The 22,476-nt window shown below is 55.0% G+C and overlaps 1 protein-coding gene and 1 long non-coding RNA gene across 2 annotated transcripts; one reads left to right on the top strand and one right to left on the bottom strand.

Moving 5' to 3' along the window:
* Positions 1-2,071: 2,071 nt before the first annotated feature.
* Aqp1 (aquaporin 1 (Colton blood group)) lies at positions 2,072-13,440 on the bottom strand. The gene is made up of 4 exons (XM_010628332.3): positions 12,859-13,440; positions 3,678-3,842; positions 3,316-3,396; positions 2,072-2,577 (listed from the first exon to the last, which is right to left on the bottom strand). Exons 1-4 carry the CDS (start codon positions 13,240-13,242, stop codon positions 2,398-2,400), a joined length of 810 nt encoding a protein of 269 aa, XP_010626634.1. The 5' UTR covers positions 13,243-13,440; the 3' UTR covers positions 2,072-2,397.
* On the top strand, positions 10,825-15,799 carry LOC117283775. The gene is made up of 3 exons (XR_004514814.1): positions 10,825-10,954; positions 15,306-15,397; positions 15,465-15,799. It is a non-coding gene; the product is annotated as an uncharacterized LOC117283775 (long non-coding RNA).
* Positions 15,800-22,476: the final 6,677 nt, after the last annotated feature.

Here is a 22,476-nt window from a genome sequence, read left to right as displayed (position 1 = left end):
TATGTGCATGGGGAGCAACAGAAAGCCAGGTCCGAGTCTCGGCTGACAGAGCACTGAAGAGCTAGTCCATCCCCTAGCAGCCTGAGCTCCCTGGGGCAGAGACTGTGGGCCCCAGGAGCCAGCCCAGGTGTGGCCAAATCCCAAGGATGAGTTGACAGAAGTGGGGACCTGCTCTGGGAAAGGGAGTGGGAACTAATGTGGCTGTCAGACTCCGGCCTTGCTTTCTCCAACTCTTGTACCCTCCAGCATCCATGCTGCTTAAAATGATGAGGACCGCTGGCCCTGTCAGCTACTCCAAGACCTCCAAAGTCACCCCACCAGGCCCCAGAAGCCTCCCTCCCAGGGGCAGGGTCCTGTGTGTGTCCAGGGTTCTGTACTATGGCTATACCCAGAGACCAAGGTCTTGAGCACAGCAGGGAGGCTGTGTTCCCCGCCCACACTAGGTCTCAACAGTGGGACCAATCTCCTCACAGATCCAAAGAACCCTTGTAGGGATGTAGCACCGGAAGAAGAAAAACTACAGGAATCTAGAGGACATTATAAGTCATTTTCCTTTATTTTCTTAACATGTAATAAAATTCCAATTCCAAAGAGACATAAATGCTGAGCAGACAGACGCAGGGTCCTGGGACACAGCAGCCAGAACCAGGCAGGACTGGGTCTGCCCCTCCCACTCCATCTCAGCCCTCTCACACACACCCCTCTTGGCCCCTGGCCATTGCCAGGTACAAACTGAGAAACTGAGAATGAGAAGAGTCCGCTTCATGGTCCAGGAAGAAGCCAGACATGGTCTTGATTGCTAGAATGGCCAAATCTTTACGTAGCTGTGGGACCTTGAGCCTCAGTTTCCTTATCTGCTAACTAGGCTGGAAGTTCCTGCTATAGAATGGAGAAGAGAGCATGAGGATGTAATGTGCTGGTGACCACTAAAGGGTCCCATTCAGCCTCCTGCTTCTAAACATCTGCTTGCTTGTGATTGTGTCTCTTGGCATATGTTGGGATCACAGCTATGGCACAGTAGCGGAGCTGCTCTGGCCTGCTGGAAACCAGCAGACTTTCAGACTTGTAGAGTGGAGTGGGAGACATCAACCCCCAGGCAGACTGCTCTGAACTGCACCTGAACTGCTCATCAGCCAGCTGCTACCTGTCAATTCAGGGCTGACCTCTCCCCTCCAGGTCAATGAGGAAAGAAGGCTATGGCCTGGGGACACACAACAAGCCTGTGCAGCTCACTCAGCTGCCCCAGATGACTCCAACCAGGGCCTCAAGAGCAAGAGTGGGAACTGTTCTTCCCTGCTTAGGATCAGCACCGAGCTTGGTACCCCATGCAAAGGGCATCTGTCACCGTAGACTGATTCACATCAGAATCTTTCTGTGCTCAGGTTTGAGGCCTCAGATGACCCAAGTGCTCTTTATTAAAACACCCACACAATGGTGTTCTGGGTCTGTGCTGGAATAATGTTGAAGCTCATTCTGTGATAGATGGGAAGACCAACTAAACTTCATAGAGGGAACATCAGGGTCCTTCCTTCGCCCCCGAAATGGCCTTCTCTCTACAACATCAGGACCCATTCAGGGAAGCCCTCGGCACCCCACAGGGAACAGGCACCTTCAACCACCTGGACTCTCTGTACATCTCTGCTCCAGAGCTTGTCTGCAAGAGTGCATGGGCACACAGATGTGAATACAGCTGTACACCTGAGGAAAAGCCCAGGACCTTCAAGTGGGCAGAGCTGCACTGGTCTAAACCACACTTTCTGGAACCTGCAGTGCTCTCCATGTACAGAATCCACACAGCCTTCCCTGTCCCTACCACTTTACAGGTGGAGGTCACTAGAGCCCTGAGAGAGGGACAATTCCAAGTCATGCAGCAAGTGGGGGGGACACCATGGGAGCAAGCCAAACTTGGGGGCAAATCTTGCCTGCCACCTGCGCCCCTCTGCCCACACTTCTTTCCCCAAGCATTCCTGGGGCCAGTGCCTGTCAGGGAGGGAGGGCATTGCCCAAAGGCGCTAAAGCAATACAGTGGAACTTCAGGCCCCTGTGGCAGGTGAGTTGGCAACCAACTTTGGGGTGAGGGGAGACTTTCTGGCACACCTCCCAACACACCCTGAGGGGACAATAGCAGATGGGTTCCTCTCTTTCACTTCTTCGGTGACAACAAGGGAGGAGTAAATTGGTAAATCTTGGTCCCCAGGAAGCTCTGAGGCCCAGGAAACAGAGAAAGAAAGCAAGTAAGAGAAACACCTCCAATGAGGCCTGGCTGCGCAGGTTTGGCAAACCTTGGGGAGTGACGTTGGCCGGCTTGGCAGAGTGTCTACAATATGAATTTCAGCCCTCCCCTCCCTCCGCCCATCCCTGCCCCTGCCCCCACATGGATGCTGAGGGCAGGTCCTTCTATTTGGGCTTCATCTCCACCCTGGAGTTGATGTCATCTGCGTCCAGGTCATACTCCTCCACCTGGCCACTGGTCCACACCTTCATGCGGTCTGTGAGGTCACTGTTGCGGGGGGCCAGGATGAAGTCGTAGATCAGCACTGCCAGGGCTCCCCCGATGAAAGGCCCGACCCAGAAGATCTAGGAGAACAGGTGTGATCAGAGGGTACCTGGCTGCAGCTGAGAGGTGCACCCTAAATCTCCCCCCGGGAGGCTTCTACCGCCCCGCTGGAAGTTCTCCCCTACCTGGATCTAGACAGAGGCAGGCAAGGCTGGACCCCGGCCTCCTGACTCAGTTTCCCACAGCATGGGCCCAGGCTAGGGTGTGTGGAGGGGCCTCTCCTGGCCTCTGTGTGGGCCAGCTGAGGTATGGCAGCTCCAGCCCCTCTTGAAGATGCCCACTGCCTGCCCACCTACTACTGCTCTGGCCCTGGCCCTGGAAGGGCTCCAGAGACAGCCCAGTCTAATACAGGGCTGGCCTGGGACATGCACATCAGTGATAATTAGAGCTGAAGCCCACAGAGTGCTACCTCTGTGCTTAGCTCAGATTCTTCCCCCTCTTGGCAGAGAAGAGCTACCATTATGCCAACAGAGTGGGAACAGCTTGCCCAAGGTCTCCCTGAATCAGAAAGCGGCAGAGGTGAGACTTGTGCTGCGCTGCTAGGGCGGCTCGGGGCCACTCAGTGGGGCAGGGTGGACGGGTCTGAACTAGGAGGGCAGAGGCTGTGTCTAACTCTGCTCAAATGGGCTCCACCACCCCTTCATCTCAGGCCTCTGTTTCTCGATTTTCTCGTCCCTGGCAGCCTCCCACTGCCCCTCTAGGGGGAAGGATGCCACGTCGTGGTGTTGAACCTGCCCCGTGACCTCAAACAGGCTTACCCAGTGGTTGCTGAAGTTGTGGGTGATCACTGCGGAGCCAAAGGACCGAGCAGGGTTAATACCACAGCCAGTGTAGTCAATCTGGGGGCAGGAAGGAGTACAGAGAAAGTGACAGGAGAGAGACAGGTGAGAAAACAGAGAACAAAGGGGAAGGGACAAGCCCAGAGGGGGGGATCAGACCCAGGAGAGAGGAGCACTGACCTCTGTCCCCTCTTCTGGGCAGCAGCACCCCTGCCGCCAGAGCTGGCCCGCCATTCCCCCTCAGCGGAGTTTCACCCAGAGGCCTTCACTGTCCGTGCAGGGTTTCCCCAGCTGACCCTGCCCTCCCCAGCCCACCCCATGTGGGAAGGTCCACCACTCACAGCCAGCAGGTGCCCCAGGGCCACGGAGAGGCCGATGGCTAAGGGAGCAGAGCCACCAAGGTCGCGGCGCCTCCGGTCGGTGGTGGCCAGCACACACAGCACCAGCTGCAGGGTGCCGATGATCTCAATGCCGAGGCCCTGGCCCGAGTTCACACCAACGGCCAGCTGTAGGGGAGAGGAGCAAGGAGGCCTGGTAAGCAGAGAGGACGGAAACTGTCCTAAGACCTCCAAGGGTCCTGGGCCCTGGCACTGAGGGTCAGACCCTCAGTGCTTTCACTGTGCCCAGAGGGAGCCCAGCTGTTCCCAGGCGCACAGCAGACACTGGTCATCAGTCCCATCCCACTCGTGCTGAGCACAGCCCCAGTACCTGACCGCTCTGCTCTGATGCCAGAGGTGAGGCAGGGCCAAGCCCCAGGCACTCTGGGGTTCCCAAGGCCATAGGCAAGGGGCAAGGCTCAGGCACGGGAGGACATGGTCAGGGGCATTTACAGGAGAACAGAAAGAAGCAAGTGAGTGGGAGAGCCCAGATGGGAACACCGCTTCGTGCCCCAGAGTCAGAACCTTCCCTGCCTCTGAACACCACAAAGCTGGAGCGCATCTTCTCTTAGCACTCCTAGCTCTGCAGTCTCTCCTGCGTTCCCATCCCTCACCTCCACCCCTTGTCTTCTTTCCCATGCCAGTCTCCCTCTTCCCATTTCCTTAGGCCATGGCCTCCCCGCCTGTCCTCCTGTCTGCCCTCTGCCCCTGGCTCTGGCCCTCCCTTCCTTTCTGTGGCCATCAGGTCTCGCCACTACAGCCCGGCTGCCACGGCTCCTAGGCCACTTTTAGAAACATGACTCACAGAAAAAGAAGCAAATGAGAGCTGCCACGAGGTCAACTAAGCCCTCTCCCCAGCGACTGCACTGGGAGGGTCTCCCCAGGGCACCCTGCATCCTGCTCCACGGGGTGGGGGCAGAACATCCACACAGGGCAACTGGACCAAGTCACAAAGGTTCACTTGCACAGATGCCCAGATGGGCCACCTGGGCTGCCTTCTCCCAGAAGTGTCCCAACAAGCCAGGGCTTCCAGTTTCCCTTCCCAGCTCCCGTCCTGAGGGTGCTGGAGTATCTCTAGAGCCACAGGACATTCTGCACATTCCTAGGTGGGGGGCACACCTCCATTCCTGCAGAGGTTTGCCCAGCCCTGCTCAAGACCATCTTAAAAGAACAATTCTCTTCCAGCTTTTGTCTGCCTTGCTGGTTTACAGGGAATGACTCACATCCCCTCCCCTGCCTTACAGTCCCAGCTCTGGACCTTTCCTGGCGGACCCCAGAACTGAGTCGTCCCCGCCCGGCCCCCAGTGTGCCCTCTGGGCAATGCCTGGTTCTCTTCCTGCCTCAAGGTCAGGCAACGTCTTCCCTGTGTTCAGATCCTGACTCTTCTACCTGCTGGCACCAGGAACACAGCCTAACACTCACGAGTCCTCAATTTCTCCATCTGCACAATGGGTCTAATGGTCCCTGTTTACTCTCTAGAGCATCCTGACAGGGTGAACGGCAAAAGAGCTGTCCTAGGGCATCTGGAAGGAGAGACCGCGGTTCTTATTCTCGTTCTTTCTCATTATTTCCATAGGATATGAGAACAGAATGACACAGGGATTCAGAAGAGAGTGAGTGTCCCTGGAGCTGCTGGCAAGGGCCCTCCAGAAGCCAGGAAGGCTGGATGGTAGGGAAGCCATGCGGGCTGGGCTCTCCCATGCTCATTCACACTGGGGGGCCCAGTGAAGCTCAACTCTTCTCTTGCTCATCGCTCTGCTCTCTAGGGTCAGCCTAATTGCTGATTTCTGGAGCCATGGCCATAAGTGGCTCCTGCTCAGCGTGCCCCCCACCCAAGTTCCTCACTTCACCCTTTTCCCAGATGCAGCGCATCTTCTCTGGTTCTTAACCAGGGCTGAGAGTCCCAGCCCCTGCCCAAGGCATCACTTCCTGTGCAAAGGGAGCAGAGCAGGTCATAGTGCCAGGCCTGGGGTTCTGAGTTCTGGGGAAGGGGGAGGGGAGCCACCTGGCCCAGGAGCTGCTGGAAGTACCCCTTCCTGACAGCCAGGAACCTCAGGGCTGGCAACCTTCCTCTTCTAATCCCCCCTTCCACACCACCACCCTGATAAGCAACTCCTGGTGTGAATCAACATCCACAGGTGGCCTTTCTTCAACCACTTAATCCACTTGCATAACTTGCACGTGGGAAAACATAATTAAGCATTAGAAGGCACAGTTAAAGTTCCATTAAAACTCGATGTCTAGGAAAGAGTAGGTTAAAAAAAAATAATCAAACCTTATTTGACTGAATACAATCTACTAAATTTGAAACAATTGCCTAAATAAGGCTAATCTCAGATATGGTTACTTGCTAGAAGAAGAAATATGTTTGTACATTTCCACATAGGTTTGCCTGGCCCAGGACTTGTATTTTATTCATTGAATTTAAAATAGTAAAATTAATTTTGATAATGCAAGCGTGAACAAGAAAATAACCCACACAATTCTTCTGAAGCATCAGAAAGTTATAAATTCTCTATGCGAATACCAAACCCATGTAAGCTCACTGCTCAAGGCCCTAGTCAGATCTACCAGCTCCAAGAAAACTCCCAGGGTCCCTGGCTGTGGTTAGCTCTGCCCCATGCTGCCACACCCTCACTGAACTCTTTGCCTCCTGGAGGGGAAAACCCCACCTGACTCCCATGTGGGCACCTTACCTCCTTCCAGCCTGGGAGCCCCACAACTCCCTGTCCCAGCCTTAGAGAAAAGGCTCACTGTGGGCTAACAGAAGAGAAGAGAAGGCTATAATGTTCCAGAGCTCACACCCTCTCCTAGGCAGCCTGGCTCCGGGGATACAGCGGTCTATCCAGGAGACAATAGGTCAATTGCCAGTCTCTGGGTGCTACAGGCCTTTCTGTGCCAGACTCAATGAGTGGCCAGAGGGGAGGCTGAGGCCCAGGGAGGAGGCAGCAAGGCCTGGATCCCCGGCCCTGGGTATGTGCCACCTCGCACTCATGGGCCAGTGTGCTGGCTACCAAGGGCCCTGGCTATTCCCAGATTGGACTGGGGAGTTGGCAAAGGTAGCTTTGTGGCTTCCAGCATGTCCCAGGCTCCAGAACTAACCTCTCTAGCCAATGGGATCTGAACTCTCCCTGCCACCTGAAAGCAGGCCAACAGCAGCTTCTGAGGTCCAGGGCTCCCAACTTGGTCTGGGCATGCAGGCACACCATGCCTAGGGAGAAGTAGGCTCCAGAGCCTGGCATGGCTGAGGCTCTGAGCATCTGCTCTCAAGGAGCAGAGAACAAGGGAGATCAAGGTCTGCCCTGCCCACCCCAGGGCTTCCAGGACTCTGTCCTAGACAGAGAGAGAACCTTGTCGGCCCTACTGTATCACCTTTCTGTGAGTGTTTATGTATGCACGTTATAGCATCCATGGCTTTGTGTGCCCCTGTGTGGCTTTGTACATCTGTCTCTTATCTATGAGTGACAATATGTTTATGTCCAGGGATGGACACAAAATCTGTTTTGTTAGATTTTAAGAGGTTTATTATGCAATAATTAAATGAACATAATCTATCACAAAACTATAGGGCTGGGGATTTAGCTCAGTGGTTCCACTGCCTGACTCAGAAGTGCAAAGTCCCAAATTTGATCCCAGGTACCAAACAAACAAACAAACAAAAAATGCCAGGCCTGGTGGCACATGCTTGTAATCCCAGCACTAGGGAGGCTGAGGCAGGAGGATTGCTGTGAGTTTGAGAACAGCCTGGCTACATAGTGAGTTCCAGGTCAGTCTCAACTACATAGTGAGACCCTGTCTCAGAAAACAAAAAACAAACAAACAAACAAAAACTATCAAAATCCTCAACTTGTGTGTATATCAAACAACATAGCCAAAAACAAAGGATGTAAAAATTGAGAGAATTACAAGAATTGGATCAATCTACTGCCAGATTAAATGATTTTTAACATTCTTCCCTTATAAGCTGATAAAATGAAGCGGTCAAAAATGCTAATAACACAAATGAGAAAAACTGAACCACAAAATTAATAGGCTTAATTTCAGTGAAACAGGACAAACACTGCACCCCAGAATTAAGGAATAGCAAAGAACAGATACTCTTCTTAAACCCACATGGGACATTTATACAAACTGATCAGGTGAACCTTCCCCATGTTCTGTATGGCTAGGATCTCTGTGTGTCACAAAGTCCTAGACAGGAGCTGTAAGTTTGAATTGGCATATTTGATGACATTTCTGGGTGTGTCACTGGTGTGACACACCCGTGTGGGAGCCACTGTTGGCTACAGAGGAGAGGGGAGCAGAGAAGGGAAGGAGCTCTCTTGGGTGAGAAAGCAGCAGGTCTCAAAGGGTCCTTTATTTGCTCTCAGGAGCCATTTTATCTTCCCGATAAGGAACAATGCACAAAGAAATGGCTTCCTCTCTCCCGCCCTCCTTCTTTTCCTTACTTTGGGGCAGGGAAAAGAAAAGGCTTTGTTGAGGAGGACCCACCCCATGATCCCAGGGCCTGAGGGGCCCTTGAGAATGTCCCATGCGTGTGCCACTATGTGTACCATGTATACACATGTGTCTGAGTGTGTATGCGTTTGTGCAGCATGAGTGTGTGCTCTTTGGAGCAGAAAAATCATGGAGTGGGATGCAGGAGGTTGAGAGCATGGTCCTGCCCTCATGTAACTCACTGTGCATCCTGACAAGTCTCCATGTTGCTGTGAGCCTGATTCCCCACCAGTAAAATGGAGGCTACAGGCAAGATTCCAGCCCAGACAGTCTCCAGCATCCCTCCTTGCCTGATATCAGACAGGTACCATCAGGATCCAGAAGCCTGGAGCACAGAATCCCTCCACATCCAACTGCACTGCTACCTCAGCCCAGCACAAATCCTGTCACAGGACCACCGGCCACCTCACTGTACTACCCCTGCTCGGCTAGGTAGCCCTGAAAGGCCTCCATGCCAGATAGGTTCATTTCGAACACCTCCAGGGAGCTCACTGATTTAGAGGGCACTGCTTCCCAATTAAAAAGTACAAGTCGTTGCATCAAACAGAATCTGCCCCTGACAGGACCCTACTGCCTTTCAAGCCCTGATGGGGAACTGCTAATGGCAGTGAGGATTTTTTCCAGCCTGCTTTTAGTTATGGGCTTCAGCCTCAGGCTGTGCTGGTCCGAGCAATCTGCAGCTGCTTGGATGAGTGAAGACAGCCTTTCACTTAACCCCCTGTGGGCAAGGAACACATCTGGTCCCCAGGGAGAGGCCCTGAGGGAACCCTGGCCACATCTGGACCCTCGGGGACAACACTTTCCTGCTCATTACTGCAAGTGTGTGGTTCCAAGCCTTGCCATACAGGAGACCCCCAGATGCTCTTGGTGCTTCCAAAGAGTGGGCACCAGGGTCTGCAGGAAGCCTCTGCCAGCTAGAAATGAAGGCTCCTTTGTCACTGGGACAAGTTCACTGGGAGGATGTGTGACCTGTCTGAGGAAGGGCTGATGGGCTAGAAATACCTGCTGGGTGGGGCCCAGGCTGGGGTGGTTGCATGGAGTGGGCTTGTGATGAGTCACTGGGCCTCTTCATGCAGCTGGCAGGTGCCTGGCTGAGAGCAGGTCCAGGGCGAGAGGGGTCTGGGGTCACCCAGTGGGCCACATGTCCTCTCACAACCCTGCCATTGCAGATGTGAGCTCCTGGTAGGAGGCCGAGCATCGAGGTGGACAATATTGGCATTGGCTGGGCTGCTCAGGGGACTCCACTGGGGGAGGCAGCTCAGAACTTTCCGTGGTGAGGGAAGTCTTCACCGCAAAGCTGCTGCCCTCCCTGCCATCTGTCCTGGCTGGAAGCAGTAATTATATGTCCCAGCTAAGGCACCATCACCCAGCCCCACCCTACCCCCTCCCCAGGCAGGTTGGACTGAGCAGGGTCATCGGAAACTCTTGCTTCCCTTTCCCCAGTCCACCCCTCAGCCCTGGAGGAGGTGTCAGGGGCCTCTTTCCTGGGAAAACTGGTGACACCACAGAGGGGCCTCTGTCCCTCTAGCTGCGAAAACCGTGGCCCCCAAAACTGGGGGATGGGAGCATTTAGAACCACACCCAGGCAGCACATGGGAGCATTTTCGAAGCACTTAGGCCCTTGAATGAGTGAAGAGCCCCTCTCTTAACACCCCCACCCAGACAGTAACTATGTATCCTGGCTATGGCAGCACAAACAGCGCTGAGAAGCACGCCGTGGTGAGTGGTGAGTTTTGCCCCCTCCTCACCCCCAGGATGGCTGACCTCATAGGAGCTGGGAATGCAGCACCCTCCAGATGCAGATCGGCCTGACCAGGGCCCCAGCCTCATACCATGACCCTCCATCCAACCAGATCAAATGACCCTCAGCCACAGCTTCTACTGCCTTCTTGCCTGAGCACACACAAGCACTCTGCCCAGAAGCCCCTTCCCTCACCAGGGGTCTCCACATTTGAGTGCACGCACCATCTCTTTCCTGAAGCCCACCTGGTTTCCCACCCTCCCGGTTCCAAAGTTCTCAGGCCAACCCCGATGCCTCCTTATCACACCTGCCTCCTGTCTCATATCACAGCCAGCTGCATACAGGGCTTATCTTGTCCCAGGCCGCTGTGCACTTCCCAAGGCAGGGAGCCCCTCTGGCCCAGCCCTGCACTGAGCACCCAGCAGCCTCATCGACATCTATAGGGAGCTGGCCAGGGAGAAGAATGAAAACAGCCAGAGGATGCAGGGACTCCCAGGGCCCCAGCATCTTCTACTTCCCCAGCCAGCCACACCCTTCTGTGTCCTGACCACAGATGGGAACCTGGGCCACATCAGTTGGGTCAGTTCTGTGGAGTCACACAGTGTGTCAGGGACAGGCCAGGGTGGCCAGCCAGCACCTTTGGCCAAAATCAGGGTTTGGCTCTTAGATCTGGAATCCTGTGGGGTGGACAAAGGCCCATGGTCTCTGTAGAGTGTATTCTGAGTCCTGACTCAGTGGGGAGAAAGTTGTCCCTACTATGTCCCCAGGGGACACCCCCTGACTCACCCAACCACTTCCTGCCACTTTTCCCTTATTTTCTTTGGAAATTTCTATGACAACGATCTGCCCCACCCAGGCTTTGGCCAGGGAGGGGCCGGAGAACTGAGGGGCTGTGGGAGCCTCCCCCAGAGCATGGAGGAAAGACTGTGTCACCTGCTGTGTGGACTGTGCTCTGTCCATCTGGACACATCAGAGCCCCTCCCAGGCGCCTCCAGGTCTCAAGGTCAGTGTCTGAGTGGCAGGGGTAGGGGGGCACCTCTGTTTCTAAGCCCATATCTGTGCTCCTGAACCATAAATGTCCATTGTCTAGATGGGGGAGGACCAGAGCCCCCATTAGCCTCTGGAAAATGGAAGTTAGAAAGGATGGAGAACCAAAGCAGGGTGCGGCCAGACCGAGATGGTGCAGGAGAGCTCTGCCCTCCCACTTCTGTGCTGGATTCCCACACCAGAGAGTACAAAGCCTTTGCCAGCAGGTGCATAGGTCCTGCTTATCCTCTCAGTTGAGAGGGAAAGAGGGAGCCAGTAGGTCTGGGAGTCTCGATCCTTCCCTGGGTGGGGGTGAGGGGGGCCTTCACCACCTTCACCCTAACTCAGCTAAGCCCCAGTGTGAACTTGGTCCTCCCCACAGGGATTCCCCGAGGACAACCGGCTCTGGTTCTGCAGAAGAGACTGAGGCCTGGGGGGCGATGGCCAGTCCAAGCTCTGTCCTTTTGTCTATCATCTTCCCTGGCTGAAGTCTAAACTCCAGCCACAGAGCTAATCTTCAATCTAGGGCTGAGCAGAGGTTGACTCCAAAGAGGGCTGGGAAGGTGTCACTGTGACAGAAGTGCTCGTCCTCCAAGACAGGGCCACAATAGCTGCCCTCTGCTCCAGACTTTTACCTCCAGACTGCTGAGCCTGCCATCAGCAGGATGGGACTCTGGCTGGAGAACGAGAACTGTAATCACCCGTTGCCTTCTCTGAGAAGCCCTCCCCGGTTCTTTCAGTGTCCCCACACCCACCAGACCTGCAGGGCCCGCCAGCCACATTTCTCCAGATCTGCTCCTCCTCTCTGCTCTTGGTCCCTCTCCTTCCCAGAACGGGTGGCCCCAGCCCCCTCGCCTGGTAGATACTATCATTCCCCTTACGCAGCCACTCAGGCCATTTGCCCCCTGGCGCATGTCAAGGGCATTCAGTGTTTGCTCTTGGCTGGAGAGTTGGAAAAGCTGGGGTCTGTGACAGCAGGCAGCCACCACCAATGGCCATTTAGCTGTGTTGAGCGGCCCAGGAGCAATTATTTTCAGCAGCTGTCACCCCATCACCAACATCTGCTTCCTACTCAAGCCAGGAGCAGGGGACACACGCAGTTACACTCACACACACCCTCACATGGGAGCATAAATGTGCATACAGCTTACACAAGCTCAGAGACCCACGCGGGCAAGCACGTGTACACGCATACCTGCATGCACAAACACACGTGCCACAGCCCTCTGTCTAGGCACCATGGACCCAGCCCTTGTCTCCTACCCGTCTCCATCACCCAGGAAAAGTGTTTTCACTCCCTTGCCCTTGTCTGATGCCCAGTGGGACAGAAACTAAGGTACTCTTCTGCTGGCTCCCTGGGGGAGCTGATTGGGGACATGTAGGAATATGAGGGGCTGCCTGGAAGCCTAGGAATCCCACCAAGGGGGCCCGGCTCATACTTTTGCAGACCCTGCTGTGGAAGTGGCCACATCAGGAGCAGCATGGCTGGGGACAGCAGGTAGAGTTTGCCCCGAGTGCAGGGCTGCAGAGGAGGGAGCTGGCTGCCCAGGCATGGCGGAGCGGGGCCAAGAAACTACAGTCTGGGTATGAAGAACTGCTGGCCCCAAGTTAGTGCCTCCAGGCTCATTCCCCACAACAGACGCTCTGCAGGGGACATTGGCACAATCGCTTTTCTCCAGCTCTGATTCCCACAGAGCCCGGCAGAAACCAGGCCAGAGCTGCGGCACAGCTGAGCTCCAGGGACAATCCACATAACCTCCTACCACCCCTTGGCCTCTCTCTTCCTCAGTGTTCCCATCCACACAGTGGGCAGAAGATGGGACTACTGCCCTCTCTGCACGGTTCCAGAGCCTCCCCACAAGCCTAGGATTCCCCACTCACGTCGTTGCGGCCAAGTGAGTTTTCAGGCAGGTTGGAGGTGATGCCTGAGAGGATGGCGGTGGCGACGATGGCCCCCACGCACTGGGCGATGATGTACATGACTGCCCGAAGGATGCTGATCTGACAACTGAGCAGGAGCCCCAGGGTGACAGCCGGGTTGAGGTGGGCACCGCTGATGTGGCCCACGCTCTGGGCCAGTGTGGCAATGCTTAGCCCAAAAGCCAGAGACACCTTCACATTGTCCTGCACAGCCGTCTGGTTTCCCCCAACTGGGTAATTGAAGCCCAGGGCAGTGCCAATGCTGATGAAGACGAAGAGGGTCATGGCCAAGAACTCGGCCACCACAGCCCTCCAGAAGATCTTCTTCTTGAACTCGCTGGCCATGTTAGCTGGGGGCTTGGCTTGAGACCGCTCGCTGCTTGGTGCTCCAGTCCCTCCGAGGGCTGAGCCACAGCCTGGGCTGGGCCTATTTATAGGGCTGGGGGGGTGCGGGGGGGAGCACAAAGGGAGGAAGGCCTCTCCTTGCTCCTGGCCCGCCCCATACCACACAGGCCTCCTCTCTGCGATGGATGCAGACTCTGCTCTGCTGTCTGCCTGCCAACTTTTTTTCCTTCCTCCTCTCCCCTCCCTCCTTCCTCCCTCCCTCTCTCCCTCCGCCCTCAGCCCTGCCCAGCCCAGGAGGCAGGCAGGAGGCAGCTGTTGCTCTAAGAGGCTTTGGGAAATTCCTCCAAGCTGCCCCCAGTCAGGGGCCCAAAGAAATCCAGGTGTCCTGCCCGGTGTGCAAAGCTCAGGGGGAACCTGGAGGGCCGAGCCAGGCACTCCAAAGGGAGGAGGTGGGGGCTTGGCCTCAGTGGGTGGACAGACGCTGCCCTCCTGGAGGTGAGTGCCACAATCCTGCCTGCATGGAATCTTCATCCCACCGTGGGTCCTGCAATTGCTGGCTCTGGGGATCCAGGAGGGACAGTCTATGCCTGCCATACCCAGCCTGAACCCAGCAGCTACCTGTCACTTTAGGGATGCCACCTCCACCAGCCAGGCATGGGTTGATGGGGGCAAAAAGGATTCAGAAGGTACATAGAGCTTTGTGTGGGGGCCGCAGCCCTCCCTCCATGCTGTTGTCAAGGGCAGACCTGAGGCAGGCAGTGCGTTGGGAAGCTTCCACCCAGGAGCCCTGGAACTTGCGAACAATGTGAACTAGTGATTTGAGGGCAGCTTGGGGGGAGATGGGGACTGTTCAGAACATTCCTCTCACAAGCAACTGAGCTGGCAGGTCACTGAAGAGCCAGAAGGATGGCAACCCGGGCCAGTAAGGGCAGACAGGGAAACATTCCTCTCCAGGACATACCCTGAGCCCTCACCTAATCAGGAGTAAAGTGTATTGCACCTGTGAGCTTCTGGGACAGGGAGAGCATGAAGGATAGCTGCAGGGAACCCATTAGACCTAAGTGGAAGGGAAAAGAAGAAAGAGATTCTCCATGCAGAGACAGAGACTGATGCTGGACAGGGGGAGGGAGAAGAGCCAAGAAGCAGTGAGGGGAGAGAGAGGAAAGAGAAGGAGCGAGGGCCCCCCCCAGGCTGCCCAGCAGGGGGCAGGGAAGACCCAGAGCTAGACCCCTGCCGGCCAGCCCTGTCCTGTGGATATCCGGCTCGGAGTTTAAGCTGCAATTAACACGCAGAGCACAAGTCTGGACTCTGGGCCGGCTGGTGCTGTTGGAAAGCCCAGCCCAGTCCACTTGCCTGGGGCACATGAGTGTGTTGAAAGGTGAGCCAGGCTCAGCACCTAACCCTAACCCTCTGCCCTTGGGAAGGGCCATCTCCTCCCACCTCCCTCCTAACCACCACAGTTTGAATCTGGAGCAAATGTATCCCATTTGTGGATGTGGAAAGTGAGGCTCAGAGGGAGGAGTGACTTCCCTGCATCATAGGTGTGCAGGGGGCAGGGCAGAGACAAACACATGAGTTGTGTCCCTCCTCCTGTCCAGTGTCCAGGCTGCAGAGAATGACTCCACCCCCACGGGCCACCCTCTGCCCAGCAGCCGCCCTGAAAGGCCAGGGAGCAGTGTGGTGTACATTTGCTGGGAGCAGGTAGTCAGCTGGGAAGCTCCGCTCCTCTACAGGCACCTATTGCCTGTAAGAGCAGCAGGGAGTGGCCTGAGGCTGTCGGCATGGAGGAGGCTGGCAGGCCCTGTGCACTCAGACTGTCTGGGAAGCTGGAGGTAATCAGTGCATTATTAACCCTCTGAGAGAGGGAGTGGGCCCAGCGGACCACTTCCCAGAACCCCCACATCCCCTTCTCTGGGCAGCCCTGGCTCAGCATTTGTGTCCTAGGAGGAGGCTCCCTCAGGCCCTGGGCTCTGGCCTGGTACCCTGACACAGTCCTTGTGAGGCATTCTCTGGGTCCTCTGACCTCTCTCTCTCTCTCTCTCTCTCTCTCTCTCTCTCTGCAGAGCTGGAATGCTTTCACCCTGAGATTTCAGAAGACAGCCCTGTGCCCCTCCAGAGTAGGCTCCTGGGGACAGGGCTCTTCTTCAGGCCACAGGTATCTATCTGGTTGTCTTCTTCACACTGTGTCCCCTGACAGTTGACACACGTTCTTCTCCCCTCAGATTCCTGGCCCCTGTGAGCCCACTCCAGTCCCTGCCCTCAACTTAGTGCAGGGCTAAGGTCTGGCTGAGGGCACAGGGATCCAGCCAAGAGGACCCCAAGGCAGCAGGAAAGAGCTGGTCCTAAGCAGAAGCGGGCATGGCCATGCAGTGGAATGGAGTCAGGAGCATAGGCCTCCAAGACCTGTGTGCATCCCAGGTGTCTGTAACCAGGTCCAAGGGCCAGGTCCAGATTCACGCAGCTGAAGATTCATGGAGTTCTACTGTGCCCGTGGATGACAGTCCCCAGGAACTTACTAATAAATCTGACAGATATGTTCTTAGCCCAGGTTAGCTGGCAACACTGTTCTGGGTCCTGGGAAGATGGCCGAGAGCTGGATAGACCAGCTCCACACCCTTCTGAAGCCTCCATTGTGTTACAGGTGTTCAGGATCTCCTGTGGACTTTCTGCATGCATGTGTGTGTGTGTGTGTGTGTGTGTGTGTGTGCGTGCATGTGTGTGCACTGACACAAGCTTACCTTGTTTTAGAGCAGCCAGGAAGTGGGGGACCCAGGAATAACAGGTTGGGCAAAGAATTTCTGCCTAGGCAAATTATGCATCCACCAACCAGGATGATAATAGGGTCTTTGAGTGATGCTTCTGCCACCCCTGCATCCTGGGTCCCCTCTCCCTTGCCGGCCTGGCTGCTGCCCTGATGCCACCATGATAGCTCCATTCCTATGGGCAAAGGCACTGCCCGCATCAGGAGCATCATCAGGATGGAAGCAGGGCCGCAAACACGAGTGCCGACCTCACTCTCCACTGCTTGTGGTAAACGTGGGCAAATGTGACTTACCAAGGAAAGGTGGAGCTGGGATTGCCAGGCAGGACCACCTAGTCCAGAGCCCAGGTCCATGAGGAAGAGCCCCCATACCCATGGGCACCCAACCCAACTCTCTCAGCCCAGGAGAAAGCACAAGGGCTGTGGTTCCAGACCCCAGGAGATGCCAGGTGAGCAGGCATAAGCTCCAACCTTCCTGCCAAGACAGCACTGGGCTCACCATGGAGTACAGGGAAGCAGGATTGCAACGAGAGCTACCCTTGCAGTCACAGCAGCCCAACATCTGCTCTACGGCAGGCTGCTGTGCCCAGCTCAGTCCCTCCTCCAGTGTGTTCCATCTTGGCAGGCGCTGTCTCTTCACCCCCTGCTGGCTCTGTATCCCTCCCATGGACAAAGAAACAACCAGGCTATATAAGGGGGAGCCCTGCACCCCCAGCTACTGAGCCCTGGGAGAGGCTGCAGGCCACTCAAGCAGCAACATTGTTGGCAGCAACAGCCTCAGCAAACGCTTTTCCAGATGTGCCTCATTCCTGACATTTCTGTGAGACCCAAATCCAGTCCCAGAGGTGGCTGTTCCCAGGATGACTCCACAGGGATCCAGGGGGAGAAGTTCAGCTTTTGTCCAGGCTCAGAGATATCAGTGAAGGATCTGGAATGTGGGCTGTGTGGAAAGAAGATACCCAGCATGTGGTCCAGGTGTCACCAGCCCCAAGCTACTGTTGAGTGCAGGGTAGAGGGACCAAGAGGGAATGGACCCTCCCCCCAGGTCCAAAAAGGATTTCTTGTCCCAGGCCAGGTTACGGAAAGCCATAACTTCATTTTCTCCATGAGGCCCCTCAGGAGGATGGTGTTTGGGGAAAAGGAGCCTCCCATCACCATCAGCTCACCAACATCTTGGGCGCATTTCCCAGAATCGCTCCAGCTTTCCTAAATCAGGGCAGAGAGCGGTGACTGAGAGTGGAAAGCTAGAACGCGGTCCTGGTGGAGCCTGGAGAAGGGGCAGGCCAAATCGGAAAACACCCCTCCCACAGAATCCCAACTGACCCACCAGGGGCTCCCAGCTTTGAAAACTTCCCCAACAGGTCACCCGCTTCCATTCCTCTCGGGACTCTGATCCTGGACCTGGAAGCCCTGGCTCTCAGCTACCCAGACAGGCCTTGTCCATCCAGGAAGCCATGGCCTGCTAGGGTCTTGGGACCATTTGGGGTCATGTATCTTGTGAAGGGAGATCAGGCTCCTCTAAGCCTGAGGATGCACAAGGGGTCTCAGACTCAGGGCCCTTGGACCTGAAAGAAGCCAGGATTTTCCCAGGTCCTCTTGGACTCAGCCCTCCCCCATCTTCAGGCCCCTCATGCACCACCCAGGAAAGCCCCACACTGGGCCTCAGTGTGCCATGCCCAATGTAGCTGTCACACCCACCCCTGACCCCTGACTCCCATAAGAGGAAGGTTGAGGCTCGGCCCCACAGCCACCCAGGAGAGCTGTGTACGGGACCGGGCACGTGGGATGCCCCAGGAAGCGTGTGCCCCCGACTCTCCTTTTCTCAAGGGATAGCCACCACCTCTCCAAGCTTGTGAGTTCCTCCTGTCTGACAGATTACTTCTGAATATTTACACGTCATAGTCACAGGATCTCTCTTAAATCAAAAAAGGATTTAGCAGGCCACTAGTGATTCATCAGAGACGGAACAATTTAATAGTTTTCTTGGCTACTGCTTCCCATTTATGTCTCCCCCCTCTTTTCACCCCCACCCTTGCTTGCTCTTAGCAGTAGCCAGGCTTCCTGATTTTGGGGTGGGGGACTGTTTGATATCTTGGTCTAGAAAGCAAGATTTTCTGTTCCCACCAACTCTCCAGCCGTATCCTCTGCTCTTGTGATACCAGAGAGGATAACAAACCAGAGACAGGGTGGGAAAATGTTGCCACCAGCCTGGCTGGGGTCTTTGAGGGTTTAATGTACCACATCTGGAGCTCCTAGAATGAGGGCACCCGAGGAAACAAGGCTGCCCTGACTCCACCCCACCCGCCTGGGGCTGGAGGTCCTCCACAAAGGAGGAGAGTCACATTTTCCTCAGCCCTGCCCTGTAAGTGGGACTCTCTTTGGCCCAGGAGGGCGGACATCCCTGGTTTGCAGAAACACTGCTGGTGGCTTTTTGGCTGGGTCCCTGACCGCACCCTCCGAGACGCCCGGGTGGGAAGGAGGCTCTGCTCCAGGGCCCTGGAAGGAAGTGTCATATGTGTGGTGGTTTCAGAGCACCTCCTCACCCGGGGCCTACCCCACTGCAGCTTTCTTCCTGTTCTCTCTTGATCTGGGCTCTCAAGTCTCCTATCTCTGCCTTGTTGCATTATAAAGCATCAAGTTTGGGAGAAGAGGGCCAGATAGCTTTGGCCCTGACATTGCTCTTCTATGTATGGAGAAACTGGGGCTCAGAAAAATATAATATGCTCTAGGGGTTGGGGATGGGTCAGGGTGGAGCTTGACTGAGTCCGGGCCACCTGCCTCTGGCCTGCTCTGCCAGCCACAGGTAGTAGCTTCCTCCTCCCTTCTCTGGTGACCAGAGGCCACCCTCTCCTCAGACACCAACAAGGACTCAGAAGAGTGCACCCTCTGACCAGGAACTGAGAGCCTGGCCTCCTACAGGCATCCACAGAAAGGCCCAGGACTCAATGTGTTGCTGTCTCTGAGCAGATCCTGAGGCCACTAATACTACCATCCAAATTAGATACCTAATTTTTAATATTCCACTGGGGTAGAGGCCCACAGAAATGGTAATACAGGCCTGACCTCCACCACCACAGACAGCCGGGGGAGCATTGGTGTCCCTGATCCTCTCCTTCAGGATGGATCCTCAGTCCTTCTGCTTATGTTCCAAATCAGACACTGGACTCCCAGGCCACAACAGAGGCTTCATCACTTCCTTTTCCTGACTATGCTTGGGCTGCTCAGATGCACATGCGCACGCGCACATACACACACACACACACACACACACACACATGACACAGGATTTCACATGCATGTACATACATGTACAGGACCACATGTGGGCCAACACTCATGCATGCGTAAAATCTGTACCTGGCATACATGTGTGTGCATTGTGTGTGTATGCATGCAAATGCATGTTGTATGCATAAGCACACTCATACATTCACATGTTTTCACACACAAACAGTCTTCCTGCCACCCCCTATCCTCTTCCCACTTAAAAGCTCTCTGCTATGTACACTGTGGCCTCTGCCTGTTCCTTCGTCCCTGGGACTTCTGCCCTGTCTCCTTACCCCTCTATTGTCTGTCATTTGTGCTGCTCACAGTTCAGGGACCTCCCTCATCTCATCTCCTTACTTCAGAGCAGAACTTGTAGGATACAGTGGAGGGGAGGAACATAGGAGTGGCCCTTCTCAGACCACATTACTCTATGGTCCCTTTCTTGGGGACACTCTACTTTGCTATGTGGGTACTAGTTTCTCTGCACCTCCAGACAGTGCCCCACACCCAGGGTGTGGAATAGGGAAAGAGGTCCAGTGAGGAGCAGGATCAGGGTGTAGGAAGCTCAGGAGAATGACCAAAGCCAAATGGAAGCAGCCATGTCTAGCCCACCAGACAAGTACTGGGGTGCAGAGCCCTGTGGAGCAGAGACAGACAGAGCCACCTATGGGACCACCCTTGATTACCCCTTCATCTCAGGGTCACCATGCAGGTGAGAAGGCACACTGAGGAAGGGAGGCAGGGGGAGCTAGGCCCACCCTCCACCCACCAGGAGACCCCTGCCTTAGTGTGCATCTGGGAATTCTATTCATGTGAAGCCAACATTCCTGGAGTCCACAGGGCCAGCAAGATCATCAAACAAAGGCAGATTGCTTTCTCACCTAATGAGAAAATGATGACACACCCCCTGCTATGGCCTCCAGGCCCAGCCAGGCCCTGGGTTCCCAGTCCTCAGCACCAACAGCTTCACCTCAGCATGCACACCTCCTGCCTTTTCATTCTACAGCTCTGTCCGAAGGTCCCTGAAAGTCACCTCCCAGGGACCCCTGGGAGGACCCCCTCTAAGGCCTCCTGTCACCTCTGTTGATGGGCTTTGAACTCCTAGGCTATTAGAACATAAGCCCAGCAGGATCTTCAGATCATTAAGACCCCATTGCACCAAGGTGAATTGAGGCCACCAGCTGAAGAGACTTCCCCAACCTTGTACACAATGAGTTGATTTCAACTTCTTAACCTCCCCCCACCACACCCAGCATAGTGGCACCCAGCAGGGAAGGGAGCATTCCAGAAAGGACCTGACACACAAGCCAGGCAATGCTTGCTCCCCTTCCCTCCATGCACACCCCACTCTGGGTTGACATCACTGAGCTTCAGAGAGCCAGACTGAGAGAAGAGGGGCCACTGAATCTGAAAGTCAGGAAGCCCAGGTACCCAGTGGAGCAGGCCCATGAAGGAGAACAACTATGACACAAGGGGCAGCCTGGACCAGGTAAGGGGCCTTCTCCAGGCCCAAGAGCAGAAAGCTCTGGGTTTGGTCAGGTTCAGGGCCAGCGAGGAGAGAGGAACCCATGAGGCAGGATCATATGCCTGCCTTGTCCCACCCACTTCAGAGAAAAGACCCAGAAGAAGAGACCCAAGTCCTGGTCTTGAGGCTGGTATGCCCCCAAACTACAAATATAAAGCAGAGAGAAAAGCCCAGGGGTGAGGCTATTAGCTGGCTGGGTGAAGGCAAAATTCATAGAGGTCTTCCTGAGGAGGAAGGGTTTGGATCATAGAATCTTGGGATCTGAAAAGCTGCCTGAAATCATACATCACAGGACCCAGGAATCCCCTTGATGAATCCCTGCCACCAGCCACTAATGCCTTGCACTGTTGCAGCCCCAAATGGGGAGGTCCTTTCCTTCTCAGGCAGCAATCTGGAATGGAAGCAGGGACTCAAGGATCCATTTTGTTGGAGCCACCGATCCTCAGGTTGACCATTCCGGGCCTCCACCGCCCTCCTTCTTGGGTCTTACCCTGGTTGGCAGTATAGGGCCTGGCCTAGGCATGGTCACACAAGTACTGTAGGAGAGTCACCTGGGCCCTCTGGGGTCAGGTTAGACAGGCAGCTCCTAAAAGGCCTAACATCTGTCTCACCCCTGCAGAAAACACAAAGAGCATAGCAAGTCCCATGTCCGTTAGGTACCTGACCTTCCAGAGAGCAGAACTGAAGGCAGGTTTTAGAGGTTAGATGCAGGTCAGGAAGTCAGGGGAGGGGAGAGGGACATATCACAGATCGTATTTCAAACAACACTCACATCTGTTCCAAAAGCACCTCAGGATGCCCCCAGTGCATCTCAAACTTTCACAGGCACATGAATTCCCCCGGCCCTTGTTAAAATGTGGTTTCCAATCCATTTGGTCTGGGTAAGGCCTAGAAGCTCTGCATTTCCGAAAAGCTCTCACATTCTGAGTCAGTGCTGCTGGTTCCAGGACCATACTTTGAGAAGGAAGGGGCAGAAAGTTGGCTCATAGTCATAGTCCAGTGAAAATAAAACTGAGAAGAGAAAGAAAACTGCTTGTAATACCAGAGAGACTGCAACTTAACATCACTTTCCATCTGAGCTTCCTGAAAGTCATGACAAGATGGGAAAGAAGCATTTACCAACTCTTACCCAAAGATAACCACAGGCAGCTGCTTGTCATCAGAACCAATTTTTCCTGATTCTGGCTGCCCGGGGAAGAGATCAAGTAGATCTTAGTATCAGGAGGGTTGGAAAGCAGGCTGGGTTTTAGGAACACAGCAATTTTCTATGGAGATTCAAACCCTGCATCTCCATAAGGTGAAGTCTTGATGCAGAGTCATGGTTTGGATAACAGTATCTCTGGTGCCCAGCCTGGGCCAGTACCTGGTCAGTGCCCCTAGGAAACCTCCTGTCTAACATGTATTGGCTGGGTCTGAAGCTTGCTGCTGTGATGCTCTGCCATGCAGCCCTCAGAGCTTAGGGAGAGAGCAGCAACCACCCAGGCCTACTCTGCAGGAAGAGGCATAGTGGATCTGTGGGCACCACCCCCTCTCAGTAAGCAGGAAAGACTTCCCGGAAGAGAGAATGGCAGGCAGATCTGTTTATGTAAAGGAAGGGAAAGTTTGGGGCGAACAAGATCCAGGCAAAGGGGCTGGGGGGCTGGCAGAGGCAGGGGAGTGTCCCTCAGGCCCTGTCCCCACC

This window comes from Fukomys damarensis, unplaced genomic scaffold, assembly GCF_012274545.1.
Source record: "Fukomys damarensis isolate Sample0158 unplaced genomic scaffold, DMR_v1.0_HiC HiC_scaffold_4, whole genome shotgun sequence".
NCBI classification, from domain to species: Eukaryota; Metazoa; Chordata; class Mammalia; order Rodentia; family Bathyergidae; genus Fukomys; species Fukomys damarensis.
The sequence above is the reverse complement of the archived record's forward strand: the minus strand, read 5'-3'. Positions and strand labels throughout refer to the sequence as shown.